This window comes from Bubalus kerabau, chromosome 3, assembly GCF_029407905.1.
Source record: "Bubalus kerabau isolate K-KA32 ecotype Philippines breed swamp buffalo chromosome 3, PCC_UOA_SB_1v2, whole genome shotgun sequence".
Taxonomy (NCBI): domain Eukaryota; kingdom Metazoa; phylum Chordata; class Mammalia; order Artiodactyla; family Bovidae; genus Bubalus; species Bubalus kerabau.
In genome coordinates this window covers 160,888,163-160,907,707 of record NC_073626.1, presented here as the reverse complement: position 1 = coordinate 160,907,707, position 19,545 = coordinate 160,888,163, and the positions used below count along the sequence as shown (strand labels likewise).

Sequence of the window (19,545 nt, the reverse complement as noted above, 5' to 3'; positions counted from 1 at the left end):
GAACAAGCATTTTCCATCTTGGCTGTGAGATAGCTGCTCTAGCTCCTGCCATCACATTAGCATTCCAGCCATCAGAGGAGGAAAGGAACTTGTGCTCGTTCTTTTAAATCCGGATCCAGAAGTTGCTCCCATCACTACCACTCACATTGGTCAAATTAAGTCTCAAGGCCAGATTTAACTGCAAGAGCTGGGAATTTAGGTCTTTGTTATAGGGAGCCATTCCAGTTAAAATTCAAGTGATTCTATTACAAAAGCAAGAAGAGAGAAAGAATTATTAGGAGGCAACTGGCAGTGTCTGGCACAGAATGTTTTTATCCTCATTTTACATTCGTGGAAACACGCTCAGAGAGAACAAGCAATGCTTTCCAAGGTCAAATGGCAGAAAAAGAATTTTAACAAGGTCGATCTGACCCCAAAACAGATTTTCCCTCACATCCAACCAACATAGTGTGGTCATCAAGGTACCCAGTGTTTACTAAGAGATAAAAGACATTCACACATGAATAATTATGTGAGTGCCAGCCCAGTGTACACTGAGATGTGCACACAGAGCATGGCTATAGCATCAGTGCAATGAGGGTGATTGAGCAAACTACCACTCCTGGAGGTGGTGAAAGACAGGGAAGCCAGGTGCGCTGAAGTCCATGGAGTCGCAAAGAGTCGGACACGACTAAATGACTGAGCAACTGAGCGACTGAGCGACTGAGCGACTGAACAACCACAATAAGGGTGATGCAATCAAGGGAGACTTTATTGGAAGAGGAGCCCGTGCTTCTGGTCTTGCAGGTGAAATATGTCTGAGGTAAAGGGGAGAATGAGGTATTGCAGGGGAAGGCAGTGGTGTGAGCTGCACATGTTATATATCTGGCTTGGCTGTGAAGGTGTCCAGAGGATAAGCGGACGGGGCTTTACGGGACCTAGGCACTACCTATCTCCAGGGATGGTCTACGTGACCTTTCCCCCATTTGAAATGTCCCATTGGCTGTGCCTTTGCTATTCCATCATCTGGAACCAGACAGGAACAAGCCTCAGGGGCCCTGCAGAAGGGGAACTGCACCCAGCCCCAGTACTGACTAAGACACACATGGCAGGCCAGCCTCTTCCTGGCTCTGTTCTCCTCCACCATCCCCATAGGCAGTACAGGGGCTTTGAGGGATGATGGGACATACGTTCACTAACTCAGCAAGAAATCCAATAACCCATTATGGAGCATCCGTTCACTCCATGGTGAAACGGGGATGGAAGAGGCTGGAAAGAGAAGAGGAAGGGGAGGGGAGCAGAGAGGAGAGCTGGAGCAGCTGGGTCAGCATTCCCAATTTGGACACTGACTCAGGCCCCAGGAATGCTAAGGAAGGTGGGGGGTGGGCAGCCACCAGAGCCAGCTGGGATCCTGTTGGCTCCAGGAGACGTAGGAACAGCACACACAGTGGCATGAGGGGACAGTGGCTCCTGCACACCTGGACCTACCTCCACAGGCACAAACAGGTGTCTGTCACACTGGAGACAAGTGCAAGCCCACCACACGCCGTCAAGGTGATTCTCAGGACTCCCCACCTGCCTGAACCGTCCAGTTCCAGCTCCTCCACCTAGAGAAGAACGGGCCCCTGGGGCTCGAATGGTGACATCAGGACACACACTGGCCATTCTCCCAGTACCACCACAAACCTCTTAGTCCCAGCCTGCCAGCCGGCTGCAACCTGCCCTTTCTAATTCCAGCACCACCCATGACCCAGGTTTGTACAAGGAAGAGAGTGCAGCTCAACTGCCTCTGTTTTCCCTCCTTTGGCACCTGACAAAGATGAGAGGGGCTCTCAGAGAAGAAACCCCAGGGCTCTGAGAGACCCCCTCCTCCCACTCCAGCACCCACCCTCCCCCCACAGCAGGATCCTTCTCTCCCATCATCGGACACCCAGGAGGCAGACAGAACCGGGCATCAAGATTCCATGTGCGCCCCTCCCCTCACCTCCCCAGCAGCCCCCAGGCTTCAGGGCTGGAGCAGAAGCACGGGTGGACCCCTTCCTCCCCAGTGCCTGACACCCAATCAGAGAGAACCCGATCCAGGAGGGCAGGGTGCCAGGGGCCGGGCCCAGAATAGTGCTGCCCAGATACAGTGTTGCGCACTCGCTCATGGAGCCCGCCGAGCTGGAGCACGCGCTGTGCGGGGTACTGGGGTCCTGGGGGGCCGGGAGCTGGGGCAGCTGAGGCCACAGGGCTGAGAGCACCCTGCCGCATGGCTATGTGCGTGTGTGCGTGCATGTGGGTGTGTTTGACCACGATTTTCTCTGTGTATAGGAGCAGGAGGCTGTCTGCATGTGTACATTCCTGGTGTGAGTCTGTGTGCTCGTGCGTGTGTCTGGGGAGGGTTGAATATGCGAGTTTCTGAGTGTATGTAAGTCTCTGGGTGGGTTGAATGTGTTTATGTGTGTCTGTGGGGGTGTGTGTGGCGGGAAGGGCAGCTCCTGTGGTTCTGAGTGTAGGATGTTCTCCCCACCTCTTCAGTCACTCTTCTCCACACAGACCCCCTCCTGGAGCAGCTTTGGGGGACCCGAGCATCAAGGTAGGTGGGGCTGCCCCTCCTCATGGGCCCAGCCTCTTCTTCCACTTCCTTTCCTCCCACATCTCTAGACTCCCAATCTCCCCCACCCCACTAGCCTGGCTTCTTCTCCTTTTCCTTCTTTGTTCCTACTTGCTTCTTCTTCCTCCTTTTCCCTCTCGCCTCCTTCCTCTTTCAGAAGAAGAAAGGAGCGGGGTGGATCTAGAGTCTGAAGATTTGGAGCCTCCTGACTTGATCACATGTTAGCTGTGTGATCTGTGGCAAATTGCTTAACTTCTCTGATCTCAGGTGCCTTGTTAGTAAAATAGGGATGATACTATAAGATTGCTTGCTATGAGGTTTGAATGAGAAATACATTGGAGGAAAAGACCTTTGGACGTTTGCAAATATTGAATATTATTGTTAATAACATTTCAGTTGTATTACTATGTTACTCCCCATTAACCAAACAGGCCCCATTCCCCCTTCCAGAGATGAGCTTCCTAGAGCAAGGAGACAGCACTTCATGGCCATCACCAGCCATGACCACCAGCACAGAAATAAGCCTTGGGGAACAGAGGACCAAGGTCTCAAGATGGAAAAGCCAGGAGGATGCAGAGGAAAGGGAGCTGCCAGGCCTGGAGGGAGGTGAGGCCACGGCCAGTTCTGGGGAAATGGGAATGGGGGCAGTGGGAAGTCCCCGAGACTGGAGCTGGCCTTGCCCTGGATCCCTCCATAACACAACGCATGACATTCTGTGGCCTCAGTTTCCCTACATGAGAGAGGGCAACTGCAATGCTGATCCGGGGGCCCAGCAAGGCCAGCTCAGGACATAGCCACCCTCTGGTGTGGCTCTCTCAGCTCTCTCACTTGCAAAATGGGGACCTCAGCATCCAGGCTTCCCACGCTGCTCTGAGGATGAAGGGAGACAACAGATGGGAACATGCTTTGGAAGATGGAGTTACTGTCCTCTCCCCTTGAACAGGTCCCCAGTCCAGGCCAGCTGCCGAGTCCACCGGGCTGGAGGCCACATTCCCCAAGGCCACACCCTTGGCCCAAGCCACTCCCTTGTCCGCGGTGGGCACCCCCACAACAGAGCGAGACAGCCTCCCCGCTGATTGTACAGCCTCCGCTTCCAGCTCCAGCACAGACGATCTGGATCTGGGCATAGAGTTCTCAGCCCCAGCAGCGTGGGGGGATGAGCTTGGCCTGGTGGAAGAGAGGCCGGCCCAGTGTCCGTCCCCGCAGGTGCCGGTGCTCAGGCTCGGCTGGGACGATGAGCTGCGGAAGCCAGGGGCCCAGGTCTACATGCACTTCATGCAGGAGCACACCTGCTACGATGCCATGGCAACCAGCTCCAAGCTGGTCATCTTCGACACCATGCTACAGGTAAGGCAGCCGCTCTGCCCCATTTGCATACTCACAGCCCCCAGGATCCCCCGCCAGCCCCGCCCGACTACACATCCCTTCCAGAACTCCTTCTTGGCACCACGGAGACCGGGGGAGGGGAGCTTTTGCTCTCTGTGTGCACCCCCTAATTGTCATCTCAGCTCTACAACTCAGTATCTATAGGGTTTGGGGTAGGTCTTTTTACTTCGCTCATCTCTAAAATGGGGACAGGAATGCCTGCTTTACCCTACAAGTTTCAGAGGACTCCTGGGCCAATCCAGGATGACTGGGAGCATTTTTCACACCCTGAATTGTATAGAAAGCATTTTCTTCTTGCTGTGTATTGAAGAGCAGGGTGTAGTGTAGGGTAGAAACAAGGTATATCACTTTGATTCTAGCGGTATATGAGCAAAAATATTTAATTTAGTAGCTTTGTATTTATTTTGATATGTGTTACAAAGCTACAACCAGCACATATGGATAGTAAGTATCGCCTCAGATGAGGCCAAAATGAGTCAATGTAAAATATATTTAGAGAAAAATATTTTGTAAATATCAGAGAATTACACCTCTAGTATTTAGATTGGCACAAATTATCCTGTGTGCGTCTGTACACTTAGGACTTTGGTGTAGAAATACTGGGTTTGTCTCCTACATTTTCACCCTGGTGTGCCTGTTAAGGGGTCACCTAGTGCCCCCGGCCACCTGCAGCCTTATCTCTAGCAAATGTGCCCATGAGGGTCGTGTCGAGTGTCAGGCAGGCTCCTGGAGTGGAGGGCCTGTGAGAAGGCCCCTTGGGAGGCCCCTGGTCAGGACAGGGGACTCTGAGGGGTGGTGAGCAACTCACCCTCAACTGTTCTCCCTGTGGCTCAGATCAAGAAGGCCTTCTTTGCCCTGGTGGCCAACGGCGTCCGTGCCGCACCTCTATGGGACAGCAAGAAGCAGAGCTTCGTGGGTGAGGAGGGGCCAAGAAGGGGAAAAGGGGGACCTTGTGGGGCGATTCTGGGGCTGGGCTCTGGGGCAGGGCCCTGGCTTGGGGGGAACAGGCTGGCTGGGAGACCCCATCTGTGGGGCAGCTGTGACCAGCTGATGGAGAAGGGGCTGGGCCCTCCACCTGCCTCCTGCCACAGGGTCCAGGGTGAACCCCACTCCTCTCTTTGCCCTCCCCCACCCCCCGCAGGGATGCTGACTATCACAGACTTCATCTTGGTTCTGCATCGCTATTACCGGTCCCCCTTGGTGAGGAGTGGGCTCAGGGTCCTGGGGGCACCCATCTGGACTGGGGCGGAAGGAGTTCAGGGAGCCCACGTCTGACTTAGGGAGTTCTGTTGGTGTTCTAGGTCCAGATCTATGAGATTGAAGAACACAAAATTGAGACCTGGAGGGGTGAGTGGGTAAAGGGTCCTGCAAAGGGGCTGTGTAGAGGGTGTGTGGGGCCAAGGACCCGGGGTAGAGGATGGGCAGGGGGCAGCTCCTGGAGCGGGGAAGGGAAGGGTAATAGAGAACTCAGAGGGCCCAAAGGAGGGGAGATAGGCTGGGGGCTGCTGGATGAGACAGGGTAGCCCCTTGCCCTGACTCTGCTTTTCTGCAGAGATCTACCTTCAAGGCTGCTTTAAGCCTCTGGTCTCCATCTCTCCCAGTGACAGGTAAGCGTCCCCAGACAATCACTTGAGCCTCCTTGCCCTGCACAGACCCCCCTCGCCAGCTCCTCAGTTCTGAAGTCATGGGCTCATTCTTGGTGGACTGCAGATAAGGCAGCCTCGGCACCCTGTCCTCCTTCCCTGGGGCTGGGGTAAAGGCACCTCTCCCCAGGCAGCCCCAGCCTCATCGCTCCCACTTCTGCAGCCTGTTCGAAGCTGTCTACACCCTCATCAAGAACCGTATCCACCGCCTGCCGGTCCTGGACCCAGTCTCAGGCACCGTGCTTCACATCCTCACACACAAACGGCTTCTCAAGTTCCTGCACATCTTTGTGAGCCCAGGCACAGCCTCAGGGGACGACCAGAGGGGCAGAGAAGGCTTCTGCCCTAGGGGTTGGGAGGGAGCAGCTGGGAGCCCCCTGGGGGCTATTCCACCCTAAACCCTACCTGTCTCCAACCCAAGCAGCGCACCCTGCTGCCCCGGCCCTCCTTCCTCTCCCGCACCATCCAAGATCTGGGCATCGGCACATTCCGAGACTTGGCCGTGGTGCTGGAAACGGCACCCATCCTCAACGCGCTGGACATCTTTGTGGACCGGCGCGTGTCTGCACTGCCGGTGATCAACGAAGCTGGTACCTGCACCCAGGATGGGGATTCTGGCTGGGGTGGGGCTGTGGGGAGCCGGGGTCTATGTGACCTTAGCTCGAGATCCAGGATGGAGTCAGGGCTGGAAGTCTCTGCCTGCTTTGAGCTTAGATCAATTATTTAGCCTCTCTAAGCCAGACGTCAGGTTCTTGCTCTGAGAATCAGCTGTAAACTGCTTCAAAGTTAAAAATAGCATAATGAAGTTGGCTATCAAGAAATGTTTTACTTTATTTTTGATTATGAAACATTTCAAATGTATAAAAATGGTAGAGAACACTGTGTAATGAACCTCATGGATCCACTTGGATTAACTATTAACACATTGCCATAACCAGTTCTTCCTCTTTTTTTTTATGCTGAAGTAATTTAAAGTAAAGTATAGAATCATGTCATTTCACCTCAAGACTTCATCTGCATCTCTCAAATAAGTATATTTCCTACATCACCTGACAAAATTACAAATAATGTATTGATGTTACCTAAAATCCTATCCTAACTCTCATTTCCCCGTTTTTCCCAATAATTATTTTTTTACAGTTGATTTGTTCAAATCAGGATCCAATTAAGGTCTATGCTTTGAATTTGCTTCTTTTATCCCTTAAGTGTCTTTTATTCTAGAACAGTTCCTTCCCCACTTAATTTTCATGGTGTTGATGATGGGAAGCCTGCGTTCTGCAACATGTCCCGTTTCCAGAGATCTGCCTGTTCGCTTTCTGCAGGTGGCCTTTACATTGGTCCTCTGTTCCTGTGTTTCCTATAAACTGAAAATTAGATCTAAAGGCTCACGCAGATTCAGGCTATATATTTGAGGCTAGACTATCTCAGAAGTGATGCCACATACTCATATCTCGTCACATCGGGAGGCATGGTGTCGGGTATCTGTCTCTGAGACACTGTTTTATCCCTGGGTTCAGGGTGGTGGCAGCCTGATGCCTCGTTATAAAGCCAGCAACCTGGAGGGGTGGGGAGGATGTTGAGGAGTTCGTTCTGAAAGCCCACGCTAGGCCCTTGCACAGCATCCTGGTTCTGACCTGAATCTTTCCCCTGTCTTTCTCTCACCTTTCCCCCTGCCCCTCCAACTCCTGCAGGACAGGTTGTGGGCCTCTACTCCCGCTTTGATGTGATTGTAAGTGCATGAAGGGATGGATTTTAAGTGCTGGGGGTGCCACAGGGAGGCTGTGGTGTGAGGATAGGGATGACCAGGGGGTCCTTGAGCTTTGAGGAGCTGGAGCCTGGCTGAGGGCTGATGAAGAGCGCTGCTCCCTCCCTGCCCAGCACCTGGCAGCCCAACAAACGTACAACCACCTGGACATAAGTGTGGGAGAAGCACTGAGGCGGAGGACGCTGTGTCTGGAGGGAGTCCTTTCCTGCCAGCCCCACGAGACCTTGGGGGAAGTCATCGACCGGATTGCCCGGGAGCAGGTACCCACACCCCTTCAGACACGCTCCCAACGCGTGGGGCCAGCCTTCTCATGAGCAGCTCCAGCTCGCTCTATCCATCAGGCACCTGCCCCATCCTCCCATCACATGGCCAAGCTCTCAGTGTCCACACTGACCGGCGATGGGTCCTGTCCCTGGGGCCCTCGGGCCAAGGGCCCCAGCCGGTGACCACCCCAGGGCAGGCAGAGCTCCTGCTAACTGGGAGACACTAGTTTACTAGGAGACACTCTCTTGCTCTTCCAGTTATGTCAAATTGTTGTCCCTGATTCTTGGTGTCAACCTCATCAGCTGCTGTAGCCACATGGTGCCGCCCCCTCACTGAGCTTTTGTGGACCCACAGGTGCACCGGCTGGTGCTTGTGGATGAAACCCAGCACCTCCTGGGCGTGGTGTCCCTCTCTGACATCCTTCAAGCTCTAGTGCTCAGCCCCGCTGGCATCGACGCCCTTGGGGCCTGAGAACATCGGAGTCCTCACTCTCGGGCCACCTTCCACACCTGGAAGCCAGTGAAGGGAGCCAGGGACTCGGCCTTCCCCTCCCCCACCCCCTTTTGTGGGTTCCGCTCTTGTTCAGGTAGGCTCTGCTCTGTACTAGTGACCTCATTCCCAGCCCCTCAGACTCCCCACGGAACCCACATCTTAGATTGGGGCCCGCTGAGGAGGGGAGGGGCCCAGCTCGGAGCTGAGCAGCCCCATGAAAACTGCAAGTATCAGGACTCATTGCGGGCCACTGCTTTGTCCCGTTCTCAGCTGAGGTGAAGGAGGCCCTCATAAGAGGGGTGGACAAGGGCCACAGTAAAGGCAAGGGCAGCGATGTGACTTCAGGGGCCCCCAGGAAAATTGACCTGGCCTCTCACCGTTCAATTTCCCTCTGCTTGGGCTTCCACTGGGAGAGAGCCAGTTACTAAACCTGGGCTGAATGGAATTTCCACACCCAGTAAGAACTAAGGCTGAAAGGAGAGAGCTTGTCTCTCTAAGTAATCATCGCAGTCCACTGGACATGATCTCACACTCTTTCCTGGCAGCACATTTGCCAGGGGGGTGCAGAGGGTGGGGGCACAGGTTCCACCTGCTTGGCAAAGGATGGCAAGACTGAGGTTCTCCTATTGGAAAGGCAACCTCCCCTCCTTATTTAGTCTTCCTCTTTCCCTCACAGGCTTCTCTAGCCCTCCCCAATTGCCCCCTGCCCTGCTTGTGCTCCCAGAAGCCCTTAGGAATGCCTGGTCTACCGTGAATGATGAAATTAAAGAGAACAGCTGAGTCAAGCCTGGAGCTCTTGGAATCAGAGGCACTAGGATTTCCCGGGGCTGCCTGCTCTGTGCCACCCACGCTGCTCTCCCCCACCTGGCCCCAGTGGGGTGGGGAGCCCTCAGTCAGGGGCTCTGGAGTTCAGGCAGGGGCTCTGGATTCCTCTGCTTCTGGATTACCTGGCGTCAAGCCCCCAGCTCCTGGAGTCCCAGTTGTGCTTCCCCCATGGACGCTGCCCTAGCGGTTCCTCCCGACTTTGTCACTGCCCTCCTGCTCCCCCAGCCCTGCATTTCAGGGCTGCCTGCAGGGCCCCACAGAGCAGCAGTTTCGTAGAGCTGCCGGTTGGAGTGGGGTTCCCGCTCCATTCTCAGCCTTAGCTCTCACCATCGAGCAGTGTTCTCAGTCTCCAGGGAGGGCCTGCATTTGGATCACTGAGGATGAACCATTGAGACAACAAAAAGGGAACGAACAGCCCATGAACTCAGATTTTATCATTTTCACTCAGAAAATGCTATGGTCATCTGATCTGAACTCGTGGCAAGAACCCCCCACTCCCACCCCACGCCGTCCTTTCTGAATTCAAAGACACGAAGGGAAATCTGTAATTGACAAACTCTGCAAGTGGCATTTCTGTTGCTTATGGAGTATTATTCTACTGAAACATCTTTTTCATCATTTGTTTATAACAAAATTATAAAGAAAATGTTAGTTACTTATGTACTGGGTACAATTCAGACCTCAAACTCTAACCTGTAAGAAACTTATAATTTTTCTAACACTGAATGTAACTTCTTTTATGAACTCCATTTCACCAGGTGGTAGAAATTAATCTCAGTCAATTTGGGGTTCCCCTCCCACCTTTCCTCAGGGTTCAGTTCAGTGATGGGGAAGTCTTAGGATGTAAGACTTTGCTCCTCAGCCATCAATCATCTACCCATGCCAGCACCTGCTGAAACATCCCCATTTCCATGTGACTGTCCCTTGGTTGGTTACCAGTGGGCGTGGCCCCTGCTAGGTGCCCCCTCTCTCCCCACCATGAAGCTTCTTTGGGTCTGCCTGCTGGGGTGTGAGGACACTCTAGCTCCTGGTCCCACACCCCTCTAGACTTCAGGAAGCTCTGTGGGGCCATCCTAAGCCCACCTGCTGAGACAGGCAGCAAGCGGTCTGGTCTACCCTGACTTTTCCTGTTCGCTCAGCCTCTATCTGGGAAACATGGGGCCCAGAGCTTTCCTACCCTTCTCATCTCTGAACTTCTCTGAGGTGTTTGTCATACTCCCCTCTCACTTCAGACACTGCTTCCTTTTCTCATCCCTCCTGCCAAATGTCGGTCTATAGTCTCTTTGCTTCCTCAACTCCCACCAGCCTGTGGAATCTTTATGCAGATGGGGAAAGAAGGGGCCTTTTGCTCTAGCCCGTCATACATTCTTCCAAATGCACTGTAAGCATCTTGAGTTCTTGCCATCTGCCCCACTGAGTCAGGCTGGGCTTTGCTGTGTCACCCCCTCCCCTGTGATAACCGATACTGCAGGTCTGCTGTTGCGGTGGTGGGGGTGGGGGGTGGGGGGGGGGAGGTTAGTGTTTCTAGAATATGATCCTACCCTGTTTACCTCACAGAGCAACAAAGTGGGGCCATCTGTGCTGATGAGTCAGGCAGTAAGTGAAGGCATTTTCTCATAGACACTCAACTTTCGTTTCCAGTTTTGCTATAACCAGTGCATCAGCGCCGATTCTGCTCTGGCCCCACCTAGAAAGGTCCTGGGTCTTGGGTTCAAGTGGGAGGATGGGATGGGGGTGCCCTCAGCACTGTCTCAAGTGAGTGTCCTTGGGGACTTGGGGAGAGCTGTCTTGCCCAGCTCTAGGATGAGTGTAGCAGGGTCTGTCTTCGAGGCAATGCCCCACATGGCTCAGACCAGGGCTGATGGCCTGGTTTTTCACTCTCCAGAGAGAAAGTTGCATGGGAAAGAGCCCACATATTATATCACATCTATCTTGTGGTGTGTGTTTTTCTTTTTCAAATTTGTTTGACTGTGCTAGCTCTCAGTTGTAGGTTTCGGGCTCTAGTTCCCAGACATGGATCAAATCCATGGAATCTTAACCATTGGACCACCAGGGAAATCCCCGTGAATGCTTTCTAAGCCTTATGGGTTGTTTTTTTTTTTTAATTGAAGCCAAGTTTATTTACAACATTGTATCCAAAAGGAATTTTATATATTTGAATGAATCATTGACAAAGAAAGTAATTTTTTTCCATTTATGCTAAGTGTCTTGTCTAGGCAATGAGATGGAATATAAACTGAGAGATGCCATTTTTAATTCCCAAGAAAAGCCAAAGAACTTCATGTATGCTAACTGCCATATTTGTTTTTCTATATTTCAATAAATAGCCAGTGAGAATTTGCTTTATGACTCAGGGAACTCAAGCCAGGGCTCTGTGACAACCTAGAGGGGTGGGATGGAGAGGGAGGTGGGAGGAAGATTCAAGAGGGAAGGGTATATGTATACCTATGGCTGATTCATGTTGATGTATGGCAGAAACCAACCCAATACTGTAAAGCAATTATCCTTCAATTAAAATAAATTTTTAAAAATGTAAAGAACCTCAAGTATAAAGAGACAGCTTCTGACCATGCCCATACTGAATATTGTCTTTTCCTGTTTTGAGTAGGAGTCTTTGACACTTTTCTTCCCAGAGCTGTGTCTGTGGACTCTCCAGTAGCAAACTCTGGGCAAGGTTTCACAGCTACGTTAATAGCACTTCAGCTCGTCTTTTAGAACACAACCTGTCACTTGTCACTTGCAGGGGGGAAGCCTCTGAGGCTCTGCCTACACTTCAGCAAAATGTAAGGGGATATAGCCGGCTCTTGATTCAGCCTCACGAGGACATCATTACATCACCCGTTCTCTGAGCTCTTGTCTCGGTTTTGCATCTCTGATTTCTGATTAGAGACTGGATTTCAGGCCCTTCAGATGGACAGCAGGGCACTGCTGCCTCAGTTTTCTGTGGTATCTTTGGAGGTATAACTTCCAGGGGCAGCTATTTCTACAATAATCTCACCAAACTGGTCTTTATAGATTTTTAAAAATTGAGATGTAATTCACATACTGTTAAATTCACTGTTTCAATGTGTACAATTCAGCAGTACTTAGTATATTCACCTCGTCATGCAAACATCACCACTATCCAATTTCAGAACACACTTATCACCCCAAAGAAACTCTGTATCTGTTAGCAGTCACTCCCCACACACTTCTCCGGGCAACCACTAGCTCACTTTCTGTCTCTATGGATTTGCTTATTCTAGAAATTTTTATGTCAATGGAATCATACAAGATGTGGTCTTTTGTGTCTGGTTTCCTTCATGAACATAATGTTTTCAAAATTCATCCATGATGTAGCATGAATCAGTACCTCATTCCTTTTTTATGGCTGAATAGTATTCTAACCTACAGATATACCAGATCTTCAGAGATTTTGATGTGAGATTAGCCTATAAATTCATTAACTGAGCCACAGACCATGAACCCTGACACTCTTCTGCAGCTGCTAAAAACCTCGATCCCAGCCACATCACATGACTTCCTCCTCCCCTCCACCCTCGACCCAAAATGCAAGCACTGAGGGGTCCCCGTGGTTTGGGCAGCTGACCCTTGGTGGTCTGGAGGAGCAGCCCACTGGGAAAGGCAGCAGTCTGCTCTGGTCAACTTTGTGCAGAGATCCTGGCCCCCTCAGTGCCCAGCCCCATCCTGTACATTTACAAAGAGCTCTGACTGGTGAAGCCCTACACTGGTGGATTTGAGAGTCATGGGCTTGTAATCAAGCATCCCCGCTCAGTTCTCTCCAGGTTTCTCTTTTTAATATTGAAAGCTCTGTAGCCTCCACTCTCCTTTCCTTCCTTCTAGTCCAGTCTCTTCTCATTCAACATTTATTCATTACCTTGATTAACTCTGTGCTAGACACAGAGTCAGACACTGGGATTGTGCCCTCCGTGGGGTTCCCAGCTAGCTGGGGAGACATTCGGGTCTAGAATGCAGTGAACACGCTGAGTGCTTGGTTTTATGGGTGGACAGGGGATAGCACAAGAGGAAGTGTTCGCGCTCACCCAGAGAGGTCAGCGAAGGCTTTGCAGAGGCGGTGACATTTGAGCTGAGTCCTGAGGAAAAGCAAGTTCTCTGAGACGATACGCCAGTTGGTGAAGAGGGTGTTCCAAGGAGACGGGACATGAAGTACCAAGTATTGAGGCTGGAAAGAGCAGAACGTGCTCGGGGGAGATACAAGGAATTGGGGCACCGCTGTGGAAAGGGTGGAGGCGGTGGGCGAGTGCACAGAGCAGGCTGCTGGAACACCAGCCTTCTAAGCCACCGTAAGGACTTGAGACCTTGACTCAGGACTGAGGAGCCGTGGAAGGATGTTAATCATGGCAATGATGTGTTTTTTTTGTGTTTTTTTTTTTAGTAGGCTCAAACTCAAATCCCCACAGACATAAGAAAGTCCAGGTTTCTGTGACTCAGCAGAAATTTCCCACTGGGGCTGGGCCTCCTCGAGGCTGGGATTAGTTGATTTTTTAGGCTTGTGTTACTGAGCACTGGATCTCCATGCCAACCCACTTTCCTTCTAGTTGGCTTCCTGTACTGAAGGGGCTGGAAAATTAAATACTACAATCCACAGACTGTCTCAAAGCTGGAGTCCCAGGTAGGACCTAGGCTCTGCCTCTTAACTGTATGCAAGAGATCTGAAAGGTGTTCATGAGGCAGAGACCACCCTCTGCAGCTCCTGTTCCTTTTGCTGTCAGGGCGGTTGGGAGGAGGGGGCATCTTTTCTTTTTCTGTTTAGTCAGCACAGATCCAGGAGACATGGAGTAGCTTTGGGGCCAACAGTCGTAGTTCCCAAACCCCATCCTTCTGAGTGTGGCTTCTGGGACTGATGAGCCTCCCCAGGGGTGCCCCTAGAATCATTCCTGTAGGCCTATCCTAGAGCTCTTCCGACCATGTTTGTGACCTCACTGCCTGTATCTAAGCACTTTCTGTTCAAAATATGGTGTCCTCTCTGTGCCTGGGGAGTGGACTGGCAGCTTCCGCCTGGATAGGGCCTCAGCCAATGCTAGGTAAGGCCAAGACTTCTCTGTGAGGTCTGGGAAAGCATAGGATGTGCTCAGTTTCCATGGAGGGAGGCGGCTATGCCTCCCACCAAGTTTCCTAAGTGGGAGAGCGTGTTCCCCAACCACAGAAAGAGCTTCAGATGCTGGGTTGTCAACAAGAATGACAAAGATCTCCAGTTATGAATAAAAAACCCTTTATTCAGTATTTTCCCTCAAGGTTAGCAATGTGCCATGGCAGCAGCCTTCTGTCTGAGAGGGAGATGCTCAACATGATACAAAGTAGCAAAAGCTCAGGTTCTGCAGGAAGCACACTGAGGTTCTCCATCTCCCTGTGCCAGGGAAGTGGGGAAACAAGGGCCCAGCTCAGCTCTGTCTCTGCAGGAAACGCAGGCCCACCTTCTTGTTGGGAACCAGAACGATGCGAGCCACACTCGTCACCTCCCCCGTCTCAGGGCCCAGGACCACCTCATAGTGCTGGATCAGCTGGGAGGTAAAAGGCACAGGGGCGCTTAGAGTCTGTGACCTCCATCCACTGCCCTCCTTAGCATACCCCCACCCGTGCCTCACTCCCCCATCAGCTCCCCTGGCCCACATACCCCTCCAGCCTCTCCCCACTCACCCTTGTCAGCAGCAGCTGCATCTCCAGCTCTGCAATCCTGCGGCCCAGGCAAGCCCGAACCCCATAGCCAAAGGGCACAGAGCCAAATGGGTGCTGGGTTTTGAGGGCATCAGGCTGGTTCTTCCTCAGCCAACGCTGGGGCTGGAAGCTGTCAGGCTCAGGGTAGATGTCAGGGTCCCGGGAAATCACGTAGTGGCAGAGCACAAACTGGGTCTGCACACACAGGTTGGGTGGCACATCAGTGTAGGTCTGTGAGGTGCCCCCGGGAACCCTGGTTCTCCAGCCCTACTCACATTCTTGGGAAAGAGGAAGCCACCAATTTCAATTTCCTTGTCCACGACAACCCGGGAGTTCACAGGGACCACAGGATAGAGACTGCAAGGAAAAGAAAGTGCAGGAGGGTCAGAGTGCCCACCCTCTCGGCCACACCCCTCTGGTCCCCCAGTCCCCTCTTCCCATCTCATCTCTGACCCTGGCCACAGTCCCTCAGCCCCCACTTCCCACTCCTGTCTCTGAGCTCCCCTCCACACACAGACCCTTGTTCCCAGGGACAGTATCCTACCGCAGGGTCTCCTTAAGCACAGCTTTGAGCAGGGGCATGCGGGCTAAGTCCTTGTGCTGGGGCACCTGCCCAGCGGGCACCACGCCCACCATTTCCTTATGCAAGGCCGCCTGGATCTCTGGGTTCTTTGAAAGATGGTACAGGGCCCATGTCAGCGTGTTGGATGTCTGGGAGGTAAAGAGATGAAGTGAGCAGGGATTTCTAGGAAAGAGGCCCAGTTAGATGGTGGGAAGGTGTTTGCATGTTTGCAAAATGTGGGAGAGAAATTAAATTGCTTCGAGTATGGCAGGGCTTCCCGGAGGGCTCAGATGGTAAAAAATCTGCCGGCAATGCAGGAGACCCGGGCTCAATCCCTGGGTCAGGAAGACCCCCTGGAGAAGGGAATGGCACCCCATTCCAGTATTCTCGCCTGGAGAATCCCATAGACAGAGGAGCCTGGTGGGCTACAGTCCACGGGGTCTCAAATAGTCAGAGATGACTGAGTGACTAACACTTTTACACAGCAGGATTAGACTCCAGGGTTTATAGGACCCTCTCTCCAATGCTCAACGTGGCTTCATGCAGGATAAGGACTGATATGATAGAGAATCACACCGTAACAGCAAAGGAGACTAACAGAGAAACCTAACAGGACAAAAGCACACAAAAGAGGCCCTACTAAGAAGGTGCTATGGGCAAGCTCTTCAACTTTCTGCTTAGATGACAGCATGAAGGAGTAGATTAGGTATGAGATGAAACTTCCCAGCTGTCAGAGAGGCTCCAGGGAGTGAGCGAATCCCTCACACTGGAACCACTCCTGGCCCACCTCCGCGAGGCTGAATGACCCCCATTTTCCTTCCAGCTCTAAATCCACATTACAGAAAGAGAAGCAGGTACCTGGAGGGACGAAGGTCAGGCTCAGGTGGAGGATAGTGGGAAACTGGCCCAGGATGAGAGCTGGGAGGCCCTGGCCTCCGCGCCCGCCCCACTCACGCACCGTGTCTACTCCAGCCAAGAGCAGCTCGGGCAGGCTGCCCTCAGCCTCACGAGGACTGAGTTGTCCGCTGGTCAGCAGGAAATGCAGGTAACCAGATATCTGGGTCTCCTCTGGATTCCCTGTCTTCAGCTGGGCCTCTATCTCCTCCAATTTCTGATCAATCAGCTTCTTTCCTACAGGGACAATGGGGAACCAGGAGGATGCGGCCAAAAGCCATGCTCTCCAAGGACCGAGGGAGAAAGTCCTGGGAGAGAGTACTGGGGGCGGTTACTGCATCGAGCCTGGGACCCATGCCCCCACTTCTTCCCCTGGACTCCTCACCAAAAGAGAATATGGTGTTCCAGCCATCCAGGTACCGCTTCCAGAAGGGCAGCAGGGGACGAGTCCACTTGGGGAGGAAGGTGACAAAGAGCGAGTTATGGAACATGAGCCCCACAGATCTGACGAAAGTCTCGGTGTCCTTGGGGATGGAGCGCTCCAGGCAGCCAATACGTTTCTCAAACAGGATGTAGGAAATAGCTGGAGGTACATGGCAGCTGTTATCAGGGGGGAGTACAGCCTACCCCTAACCCACACCTAGCCCTGACACATGCCCACCAGTCCCTTCTCCCCACCAGAGTACCTTCCAAGGCAAAGAAGTAGAATTGGTGAGCGATGTCAGGCACGTGGTCCCCTGAGGCACTCTCTGCCCGCAGCTGTTTCAGTTGATCCATGAAGTCATTGATCACCTCATTCAGAGCATCCGTGTAGAGCGCAGCCTCAGCTGGCTTCAGCATCCGCTGGTTCAGAGTCTGGCGCAATCGGTACCACTGCTCTCCCATCCTGCAGACGAAGAGTGACACCAGTGTCAGTACCTGGTGGGGACTGGGTTAGGTGGTATCTTCCCACCCTGAGACCCTTACAGAGTTGAGGAAAATCTCAGACTCCTAGATCTAGAATTATGGAATCACAAACTCTCAAATGACAGAATCTTCAAATCACAAAACTTCAGAATTTCACTAACAGCATAAAGGAAGTAGTTAAGGTGGGCATCTGAACCAACCTGTGTCATGCTAAGTCGCTTCAGTTGTATCCGACTCTTTGCGACCCTATGGACTATAGCCAGCCAGGCTCCTCCAATCCAGGGGATTCTCCAGACAAGAATACTGGAGTGGGTTGCCATGTCCTCCTCCAGGGCATCTTCCAGACCCAGGGGTTGACCCCCATCTCTTACGTCTCCTGCATTGGCAGGCGGGTTCTTTACCACTAGCGCCACCTGGGAAGCCGTCTGAACCAATCTGCCTAGGGTCAAATCATAGGTCAGATGATGTCGGCCGAGTGACGTTAGGCAAGTGACTCAACTTCTCTGTGCCTTAGTTTCCCTTCTGTAAAATGAAAGTAATAAGAGCACCTATCTTAGTAGGATAATTAACGTGTTTAGATTGGTGCCTGGCAAATGGGTGAATACTTAATGAATGTTGACTGTGATTATCTTAGGATGACACAACTCTATAATCTTCTGTATGTGAAATGAGCTAGGCAGCTACAGTGGCTCTGGTCCCTCTGTGTTGAGGCTGAGGGATAAAAGAGAGCAACTGAGGGTTCTTGAGGTGCTCAGAGGACCTTTGTGCTCTGCTAGGCTCAAGGCACCAAGGAGATGGAGAGCGTTATCTGGCTGATGCTCCAGGTCCTCTTGCCATAGCCATGCAGTAGGTATTTGGGTCCTCACCCTGGTTAGACAGGGATGCTCATGGGGATGGACACACACTTCCCATTCAGGGGTTTAATTTTCAGGGGCTACTCCCATCTTCAGCAGTCCCCTAAACCCATTACCTTTCCTAAGCAAGCTGGGTATGGGTCAATTTTTTAAAAAGCTAGATGTAGAGTAATAAGTATAACATGGTAAAATTTTAAGAGGAAGAGAGGGAACCCTATATATATCTACATGCATATCTGTATGTTCACACAGAAGAATATAGGGCTTCCCAGGTGGCGGTAGGGGTAAAGAACCCACCTGCCAATGCAGGTAGATGTAAGAGAGGCAGGTTCGATCCCTGGGTTGGGAATATCCCCTGGAGCATGGCATAGCAACCCACTACAGTATTCTTGCCTGGAGAATTCCATGGATGGAGGAACCTGGAGGGCTACAGTCCAGGGGTCACAAAGAGTTGGATACAACTTAGCGACTAAACAACAACAAGATAAGAATATACACCAAATTGTCAGGATTACTTAGGAGGATGGGATGGGACCAAGGGGTAGGGAGACAATATTTTATTACTGGAATTTTTACAATAAATATTACTTTTGAATTTTAAAAATTCATACGGTCTTTAAAAAAGAAAAACATTCACAAGTATTAAGGCAAGAATCAAGTTTTTTATTTTGAACTATTGGGCTCCCTGGTGGCTCAGACAGTAAAGAATCTGCCTGCAATGTGGGAGACCTGGGTCAGATCCCTGGTTTGGGAAGATCTCCTGGAGAAGGGCATGCTCCAGTGTTCTTGCTTGGAGAATCCCCATGAACAGAAGTGCCTGGCAGGCTACAAAACATGGGGTTGCAAACAGTTGGATGTGACTGAGTGACTAAGCACAGCACAGCACTGTAAGCCAACTATACTTCAATAAATTTGAAAAATATATTTTACTTAAATGAACCCTAAAAAACAAACTAAATAAATAAATAAATGAACTTCAAACCCTAGGAGTTTTCTTTCTTATATTGGTGTGTGTGCTAAGTTGCTTCCATCATGTCCAGCTCTTTACGGCCCTATGGACTGAGCCCACCAGTCTCCTCTGTCCATGGATTCTCCAGGCAAGAATACTGGAGTGGGGTGCCATGCCCTCCTCCAGGAATTGTCCCAACCCAGGGACTGAACACGCGTCTCTTAGGTCTCCTGCATTTGGAGGTAGGTTCTTTACACTAGCGACATCTTATGTTGGGGGAAACTGCAAAAAGGTAAACTAAAAGTGTTGCTAGAAAAAAAATGAAAACCAGAACAGACGTATTTATTGGAACTCCAGGTTTTGGGTGCTTCTCCAAGAGTAAAACTCTCCCAACAATAGGAATAGATTTGCAGAACTTAAATGAGAACCTTTCTGTGGTTTTTAAAATATTTCTTGGGAAACAATGCTTCAGAAAATGAGATTTTAAATATATATATATATGTTAAAACAAAAAAGTCTCATAGGTTAGCAAAATAGATTTTAAATACATATATTATATAACATATTTAGGAAACTGGCTTTAGAGGAAATGGGTATAATAGATCACAAAGGGGTGTGTGTGTGTATATATATATATATATATGTATATGTTTAGCTCCAGCTCTAAATCTGAACCATCAAGTCCAGTGATGGCCTGACCTGGTGAAAAACTGAGACCCAAATCTTTTATTATTATTATTATTATTGATTTATA

General features: G+C 51.1%; 2 protein-coding genes across 10 annotated transcripts in view; one reads left to right on the top strand and one right to left on the bottom strand.

Annotated features, from left to right (window-relative positions):
• Positions 1-1,928: 1,928 nt before the first annotated feature.
• Positions 1,929-12,397, top strand: PRKAG3 (protein kinase AMP-activated non-catalytic subunit gamma 3). 9 transcript variants are annotated; one of them, XM_055573494.1, is made up of 15 exons: positions 2,113-2,163; positions 2,500-2,557; positions 2,733-2,842; positions 3,026-3,181; positions 3,519-3,922; positions 4,796-4,877; positions 5,103-5,161; positions 5,263-5,308; positions 5,514-5,568; positions 5,768-5,894; positions 6,026-6,194; positions 7,296-7,333; positions 7,483-7,629; positions 7,988-8,219; positions 8,802-12,387. In XM_055573494.1, the coding sequence occupies exons 4-14, from the start codon at positions 3,028-3,030 to the stop codon at positions 8,102-8,104; spliced, it is 1,398 nt and encodes a 465-aa protein (XP_055429469.1). In that variant the 5' UTR covers positions 2,113-2,163; positions 2,500-2,557; positions 2,733-2,842; positions 3,026-3,027; the 3' UTR covers positions 8,105-8,219; positions 8,802-12,387. The 9 variants fall into 9 exon arrangements, with proteins under 9 accessions (XP_055429462.1, XP_055429463.1, XP_055429467.1 ...); XM_055573495.1 differs by having other exon boundaries at positions 2,127-2,163; positions 2,518-2,557; XM_055573492.1 differs by lacking the exon at positions 2,733-2,842 and having other exon boundaries at positions 2,087-2,163; positions 2,518-2,557; positions 8,802-12,388.
• A 1,760-nt stretch (positions 12,398-14,157) lies between these two features.
• Positions 14,158-19,545, bottom strand: part of LOC129646770 (sterol 26-hydroxylase, mitochondrial) — a 43,466-nt gene continuing 38,078 nt past the window's right edge. Inside the window, exons 3-9 of the mRNA XM_055573497.1 lie at positions 16,769-16,968; positions 16,468-16,665; positions 16,147-16,319; positions 15,171-15,337; positions 14,902-14,983; positions 14,609-14,821; positions 14,158-14,472 (exon numbers count right to left, since the gene is read on the bottom strand). Coding sequence (XP_055429472.1) covers positions 14,353-14,472; positions 14,609-14,821; positions 14,902-14,983; positions 15,171-15,337; positions 16,147-16,319; positions 16,468-16,665; positions 16,769-16,968 — 1,153 coding nt within the window. The 3' untranslated portion in view covers positions 14,158-14,352. The remainder of the gene's footprint in view (positions 14,473-14,608; positions 14,822-14,901; positions 14,984-15,170; positions 15,338-16,146; positions 16,320-16,467; positions 16,666-16,768; positions 16,969-19,545) is intronic.